This window comes from Tupaia chinensis, unplaced genomic scaffold, assembly GCF_000334495.1.
Source record: "Tupaia chinensis unplaced genomic scaffold, TupChi_1.0 Scaffold147869_1, whole genome shotgun sequence".
NCBI classification, from domain to species: Eukaryota; Metazoa; Chordata; class Mammalia; order Scandentia; family Tupaiidae; genus Tupaia; species Tupaia belangeri.
The window spans coordinates 927718-936026 of NW_006207719.1; the positions used below are offsets into that span (position 1 = coordinate 927718).

The 8309-nt window shown below is 44.9% G+C and overlaps 1 protein-coding gene across 1 annotated transcript; it reads right to left on the reverse strand.

Moving 5' to 3' along the window:
* Positions 1-4966: 4966 nt before the first annotated feature.
* Positions 4967-5620, reverse strand: H2AJ (H2A.J histone). The gene has a single exon (XM_006169962.3). It carries the CDS (start codon positions 5514-5516, stop codon positions 5127-5129), a length of 390 nt encoding a protein of 129 aa, XP_006170024.1. The 5' UTR covers positions 5517-5620; the 3' UTR covers positions 4967-5126.
* Between the last annotated feature and the right edge of the window lie 2689 nt (positions 5621-8309).

Below are 8309 nucleotides of genomic sequence, written 5' to 3' on the forward strand. Positions count from 1 at the left end.
TTTTTTTTTTTTTTTTTTTTTTTTTTTGACCAGAAGGCATGTGTACCAGCCAGAGAGACAGAGGAGAAAGTATCTCATCCCCCATGGGGGACAGTCACTCCACAATCCCTTCTCCTCCATCTCTCCCTCCTTTCAGGATCGTGGCACACACACCCAGAATGAATTTCAAGTCACCAGCTCCAAGACTTAAACTACAGGGTTGACCATATAGGATTCGACTACCTTAATCGCCAGGTCACAGAGCCGGCCAAAGATAACTTTTTTAAAAATGTTTTATTCAGGGACCAGCAGTTAGTGTAATGGCTATGTCACTGGACTCCCACATAGTCGACCACGGTTCGAGTCCTGGACCCGGTGGCTTAAACTCACGCCGGGCGCATGTGCGTGCGTGCCCAAGATCCCGAGAGGAGAATGGAGGAGAAGAGATTGCGGCGTGGCCATCCCCCCTGGGGGGTGATTTCTCACTTTCTGTCTCTCTGTCTCTCTCTGTCTGTCTGGGGAGCACACGCACCCTAAAGCAAAAACCTCTCCAAAAAAAAAAAAAAAGTAGTAACTTTTCAGGACTATTTTCTGGCTCTATGACCAAGTTTATGCAAACTAGGGGGTATCAAGGGATGCAGTGATCCAAATTGTGTAAAAAATTCTCTGTCATGAGACACTTTCATGGCCACTTTCCTTTCATCTCCATAGTGGCTCCTCTTCCTCTTCTGATTGATTAAATCTCATAGGTTCCCCCACCCACTATAGGCTGTGGCTATTTTCTATGTATTTGACTATACATCGATACATTTTCCCTGGATAATTTTATTCAGTCAGGCCATTTTTAGTCATGACTCCCAAATTATTCTTCCTAGATTCAGCATGGAATCCAGCTGCCAGTGGTTTTTTGGCCCCCATGCCTTCGTGCATGCTGCCCCTCAGGCTAACTCACATCGAGGCCTATCTCGGGTGTTAATCTCCCCACAGGCCAGTGTTCCTATCCAGCTGAGGGACTTAAGAACCCTTGTTCCCATAACCTGAGCATCTCCCTTTCTAACAAGTGATTTGTCATAGTATCTTCTTATGTGTGAGTTCCACAATAGACAGTGTCTTGCCAGGTAGTCACCAATCATAGGAATAACACATAGTACTGTTCAATAAACTGTTGAACGGACATGTTTCATTTTTCATCTGCGTGGGTACACTAACAAGCTACTGATTCCCAAGCCAGGTTATCTTCGGAGACAAAACATTCAAATCCAGGTTCACAATCTTTAACCATTGATTACTCTCTCTTCTGTTCATTACTAAACAGCCACTGAATTTGTCATCATCACTGACTATATACTAGGCGAACTAAACCTTTCGACTCCAGGCAGATGAACTAAGCAGACTAGTTCTCAGAGACACAAAGACAAAAGTGGCCCTGCAAGAAAAACAAGTCATAGCCTGCCACCCTACATTGTTTATCTCTGCAGGAAATGTATATGCGTGCATGTAAATAAAACTATTGATTACAAATCTGTTAAAAACCAGAATTCAGGGGCTGGCGCGGTGGTTAAGGGCACTGGACTCCCCCATGGCTGACCATGGTTTGAGTCTCAGACCCGGCAGCTTGCTTTCTCACTTTATCTCTCTCTCGATCTCTCACTCATTCACTCTGTCCCTCTCTGGTCAAATTAGGATGAATAAATAAATAAACAAAGTTGGATAAAAAAAATTCTTTACAAAAGAACAGAACAGAACTCAGCAGCCAGCAGGTGGCATGGTGGTCCAGGCACTGGGCTCTCATAGGCTGTCCACGGTGTGAGTCCCACACCTGTTGGCTTGCTTTCTCACTTTCCCTCTCTCTCTGTCTCTCTCTGGTAAGTGCATGTGCCCTGTAGCAAATTTAAAAAATAACACTAAAATTAAATAATTCTTTAATAACAACAAAAAACAGAATTCAGTTCCCACCAATTTTTGTCCTCTTTTTCCATAGGGTCTCCTGCTTAAAAAAATGTTGGCCTTCTAAATTTATACAGGCACCATGAGGTAGCATGGTGGTTAAGGCACTGGACTCCCATGTAGTCGACCATGGTTCGAGTCCCAGACCTGGTAGCTTGCTTTTTCACTTTCCCTTTCTCTTTCTCTGTCTCTCTCTGGTGAGCACAATGTGCCCTATAGCAAAACTTTAAAAATAAGTAAAATTAAATCAATAATTCTTTTAAAAAATTAAGTTACATGTTAGCAAGAACTACTGGTTGTCAGGGATCACAGGTTGAATGGATTTTGGAGGTATACTCTTTTTCTTAAAAAGAATTATTTATGTATTTACTTAACTAATTCATTTATTTTCATTTGACCAGAGAGAGATGGGGGGGGGGTGAAAAAGCAAGCCATCAGGTCTGAGAGTCAAACCATGGTAGGCCATGTGGGAGTGTCCAGCACCTTAACCAACATGCCACTTGCTGGTCCCCAGAGGTGTACATTTTTAACTGCCAATAAATTATTCAGGGAAAAATAACCTCTCAATCAGCGAGAAGCTAATTGAACGTGGAGGTAGAAGTATTTGAGGCAGTGGCAGAGAGGTAGGGGTGGAGGCAGTTCTTGTAGTCTGCCTCTTGCTCTTCAGGTAACAAACAGGGTTAGACTCCCGTGGATCCTCAGAAGGAAAGACAAGTGTTTTGTTCTGTTTTCTTAAAACCATCTTGATGGCCCTGGTTCTTATTTCACATTTTGGTAATACTCTCTCAGACAACTCATATCGTCAGGAAATTAAGATTCAAATGTTAAAACAAATACTTGATATACAAACACATATGTATGCATACAAATATACTTGAGACTTCAAAAGTGTGTGGGAAAAAAACAGAATTTAAGTTTATTTTGATGCAAGAAACTTTGAAACCCATGTGCAGCTTTTTTATAATACATATTTTCCTTGAACTTTCTGAGGACCCTTCATTTGTGTGCCTGTGTAGAGTATAAATGTATAAACTGTTTTGTACCACCGCCCCCAAGTGGTAACACTGGGAATTAACTCTAACAATTGGATATTTAAAAAAAAAAAAACTCAGCCTGTAATTTAACCTGTAAGTGTAAGCCTATTATCACTGTAGGAGACAGTACTTTTTTAAATTGATTGTCTACTAGGTGGCACATAGAAAGTGAGTAATTTCTACGTCTAAAACAGGTGTTATGACTAGTTCACATATAAGAAAACTTCTCAATGGAAAGTAGCACGGTAAAATAAATAACTGGACATCCTGAAACCTGTCCGTTGCATTGTTGGGTCTCTTCTCAGGAACTAGAAAGACAATAATCCACCTCCTAACAGAAGTGTGTGCTCCTCACAGGGAGAAGATAATCTCACCATTCATTCCACAAACAGTAGAGACACAAGTACTAATGGAAGCTGATCTCTAATAGAACTTAGTTGTCCCTTGTCCTATCTTCGGGAACCGAGAAACAAACAAAAACAGAGCCCTGCTAGTTGAAACCTGGTTGGCTTCATTCATAGGTATACGCCCCTCAGTACAGAGCACACAGAGACATGTGTTCAATAAATAACCAGGAGGAAATAAGGTCCCCATGGGAAAGTGGGCCAGCCACTAGTAAGGATGAAGACAAATCCCCTGTCATTTTTTCAAGAAGGCTTTGACTCTGACTCAGAGAAAAGATGAATCCAAAGACAGGAAACAGATTTTTCTTTTTTTTTGAGAGGTTTTTTGCTATAGGGCGCATGCGCTCGCCAGAAAGACAGAGCGACAGAGAGACAGAAAGTGAGAAATCACCCCAGGGGGGATGGCCACACCACAATCCCGTCTCCTCCATTCGCCTCTGGGGATCGTGGGCACACAGGCACACACACGCACCCAGCGTGAGTTTAAGCCACTGGGTCCGGAACTCGACGGAGTTGAGCGACATAGCCATTATGCCAACTGCTGGTCCTACAAATAGGTCTTTTTGTGGGCCCTAATGAAGAGGTCAGACGCAAGGAAGAATCAACCAAAGGCAGAATAGAATTACTAATGCTGAGCTTTGAAAAGTGGACTCCTGATCTGGAATAGGTTTCCCCCCCATACCTTTTAAACAGCACTTGGCCTTACCTTTCCCCATATACTTAAGAAATATTGTGCCATGAAGCCACACAACTCCTGTGGGAATTATTGGAATGAGGTCATTACTCAGACTCTTGGCAGAACACAAGGAACTCAAGCCAGGTTACCTGTTGAGTTGTTCAGTAAGAATAACCCCTAAAGGCAAGGTATCTTTTTTCTTTTCCTGGTTGTTAAAAAAAAAAGTCAAAAGGATTTCCAAAGGAGTACAATATAATGAAGACAAAACCATTATGAAGCTAGAAATTTGACAAAGTCACTTTAAAAGTGGTAAGCATATGTAACTCCTGACTGCAGCACTACAAGGTTATGCAACGTGTTAGGGAATGGATTTCCACCCTCGTGACTCATGCTTCTGTATTGCATGTATTTCTGGATGTTCCCTACATTTTAAAGAAATGTGGACATAAAGATATCTGATACATCCAAACAGGAAAACACAACTGCTACTAAAGTGCATCTCTTAAATTGATACCGAGCCATCAGGGACACCCTTTAAAGAGAAAGTTATTCCACTCTGAATAGTAACTTCCTGTCCCAGACCAGCTCAGCCAGATGGTTTTCCTCCTGGAACCCAGTCCTGACCGCCCACGAACTGGACAGGAGAGCAAGGCCTGGGAAGAGCAAGTAAACATAATTTCAGAGGAGGCCATAATGCACCCACTCTGTCTCTCCTGTGCCCTAAAGCGAGCAAGGGGAGACCCCAACTCTGCCTACCTCCAGGACACCGCGTCTCTCCTGGTCTTGTTCATCCTCCCACACTTAGAAGACAACCCACGAACAAAACAGTCCGGAAGCTCAGGTCCCCCAGTGCCAGAGGTCTCCCTGTGCCCACCTCCCCGCCTCGGTTTTCCGGGAGGTCCCCCACTACACAGCTCTCTCGACTATATGGTTTTAACAACTTTATTGGCTCGCGGCCTGGCCAGCCCCTGGCCGTCCGCCTCCCCGCTAGCCCTCCACGGCATCCAGCACTTTCGAAAAGACAGCGGGACGGTTACGAACGGGGCCTTTGCCTGGGAAGCCAGCGTCCCTGTGGCGAGGTCAGGGTCACTTGCTCTTCGCCTTCTGACTCTCCGTCTTCTTCGGAAGCAGCACGGCCTGGATGTTGGGCAGGACGCCGCCCTGAGCGATGGTCACTTTCCCCAGCAGCTTGTTTAGCTCCTCGTCGTTGCGGATGGCGAGCTGCAGATGGCGAGGGATTATCCTGGTCTTCTTGTTGTCCCGCGCAGCGTTGCCAGCCAACTCCAGGATCTCTGCGGTCAGGTACTCCAACACCGCCGCCAGGTACACCGGCGCCCCGGCGCCCACTCGCTCCGCGTAGTTCCCCTTCCGCAGCAGTCTGTGCACTCGGCCCACCGGGAACTGCAGGCCTGCGCGGGAGGACCGGGACTTGGCCTTGGCCCTCACTTTGCCGCCCTGCTTTCCGCGACCAGACATGTTCACTTGCTGCTAAAACTCCAGCCTCGGAAAAGAGCGACCGAAACGCAGCGTCCCACACCGGAACTGCCTCCACAAACTCTTTGGGGCCCCTCGGCTGCGCCTTCTCATTGGGCGCCGTAACATCCTCGACTCCGGAGGCCAGTGACAAGCAGGTTACTCGTCCAACGAGCGCCGTAGTAGAGGGACCGCCTCCTCCCGCTATGTCCAATCAAAAGAGCAAACTTCTAGTCTTCATTTGCATAGCCGCTTATATGAAAGCCCAGGAGCAGCGCGTTCTTCATTCCGGCGCGCTAAAGTGTTTTCATGAGTGTTACCGGCGTTTTGTCGTTTTGTCCTCCATGCTTATTCACAGGAAAATAAATTCTTAATAGAGAGAGGTGGCTGGAAACAGACAAAAAAATACATGAGAGATACCCTGCTCAGGGAAGAGGTGTCCCTAGCCACTGAGGTCGCGCCCTGTCGCTGTGCTCCCTGGGTTGGTTTTCTCATGTGATAACCGCATCCTAGCCTGGCAGGGCTCTAGAACCTGTGCCTGTGAGCGTCACTGCTCGTCATGGGAAATCACAGCCTGTCTGCTGAATTCTGCCTGCCCAATAGAGTATGTTGCGTCTTTACACAAGTGCCCTTGTTGATAGCTGGCCATCTGCACTGTCTGAACTAGAGCAGATTATACTGGTTTCCAGACAAATTTATACAGAGGAGATTCTGAAGGTAGAGTGACAGACTGGGTTTAAAAGTTCTCTGTACTGGGAACCAGCAGTTAGCGTAATGGCTATGTCGCTGGACTCCCACGTAGTCGACCGTGGTTCGTGTCCCGGACCCGGTGGCTTAAAACTCACGCCGGGCGCGTGTGCGTGCGTGCCCAAGATCCCGAGAGGAGAATGGAGGAGAAGGGATTGCGGCGTGACCATCCCCCCTGGGGGGTGATTTCTCGCTTTCTGTCTCTATGTCTCTGTCTGTCTGGCGAGCGAACGCGCCCTACAGTGAAAATCTCTCAAAAAAAAAAAAAAAGTTCTCTGTACTGACTGGGGAACTAGCTCTCGCAGCCAAATTAGCAGGTCTCATCTCTTAAGGTTATGGGCTTGAAGAGAGCCACTGAATTGGGAGAGGCCGCAGGCGCAGCAGGGTGGCAAAGGCTCAAGCCCTGGCTTCTCCTTCCCTTGGGTCACCGCACTGCCTTGGACCCCAGTCTCCAAATATTGAAGGCCTCCTGGGGGTTTCCTTTTAGATGAGTCCAGAGACTTAAAGAAGAGTGACAAACATATACCTGAATACAGAACCATAGTATTAATAAAATATCTTTTAATTAGAAATTACTTTCCATTAATTCATTGAGGTACTTTCATTTAGCTTAACATTTTCTAAACTTACACAATCACATTGGTACGCAATATAATGTCAAACACTTTTTAATATAAATTATTTTTACGTGGATTATAATACCAATTTAAAAGTTGAACAAGTTCACCCTCTCAATATGCTAAAAAAGATTCATTTCACTGAAATAACCTTTCCAAGTATTTATGTTTGTATCCTTACTGCCTAGCACCAATTAACTTACAGTGAGATTGCCTTGGAGCTGAGCAGCAGTTCATGATGTCGTATTTAAAGTGGTCACCCTGGAGCCAGACTGCCCTACCACTTACCTGCTGACTTTCAATAAATTGTTTAATGTATGTATCTATATCAAAGTGGTGTTCTAAAGATTTAAATACATTAGTAGTCATCTAGTAACTCTTAGATATACTAAATAATGGACATCTCTGATGCAGTTCTAAACAAGATATTCCTGAATGAGTTCTGTAAACTAGTTTCAATTTTTTGCCTGTGTCATGGAACTTTTTTTTTTTTTTTAAAGAATTTCATTTAGGAACCAGCTGGTGACATAATGGTTACATTGCTGGACTCCTATGTAGTCAGCTGCAGTTCAAGTACTGAGGCTTAAAACATGCTGGGCACATGTGCATACATGCCCAAACTCCCAAGAGGAGAATGGAGAAGGGATTATGGCATGATTATGCAACCTGGAGGATGATTTCTCACTTTCTGCCTCTCTGTTTCTCCAGTGAGCACACATGCCCTATAGCAAAAATCTCTCCTTAAAAAAAAAAAAAAAAGAAAGAAAAAAAAAAGAATTTAATTTAATTCATTATTATTATTTTTTTAATTTGACCAGAAAAAGAGAGAGAGGTAAAGTGAGAAAACAAGCTGCCAGATCTGGAACTTGAACTGTGGTTGATCATGTGGGAGTCCAGCACCTTAACCACCATGCCGCCCGCCAGCCCATAGAAAATTCTTTTCTTTTTTTTGGAGAGGTTTTTGTTATAGGGCGCGTACACTCGCAATACAGAGACAGAGAGAAAGTGAGAAATCACTCCCGAGGGGAGATGGCCATGCTGCAATCCTTTCTTCTCCATTCTCTTCTGGGGATCTTGGGCACGCACACACACGCGCCCAGCGTGAGCTTTAAGCCACCAGGTCCGGGACTCGAACCATGGTCAACTCTGGGACTCAAACCACGGTCGACTACATGGGAGTCCAGCGACATAACCATTACACTCACTGCTGATCCCGAAAATTCTTAATGGAGAATGAAAATTACTGTTATTTTAGACATAATTTTTCCTTTTTTTTTTGTTTTGGTTTTGGTTTTGATTTTTACCATAGTGTGTGTGCACTCGCTGGAGAAGAGAGAAACAGATTCTCTGATTCTCCTCTTGGGATTCTGGGCATGCACACACATGTGCAGGGTGTGATTGTCAAGCCACTGGGTCCAGGATTTGAACATGA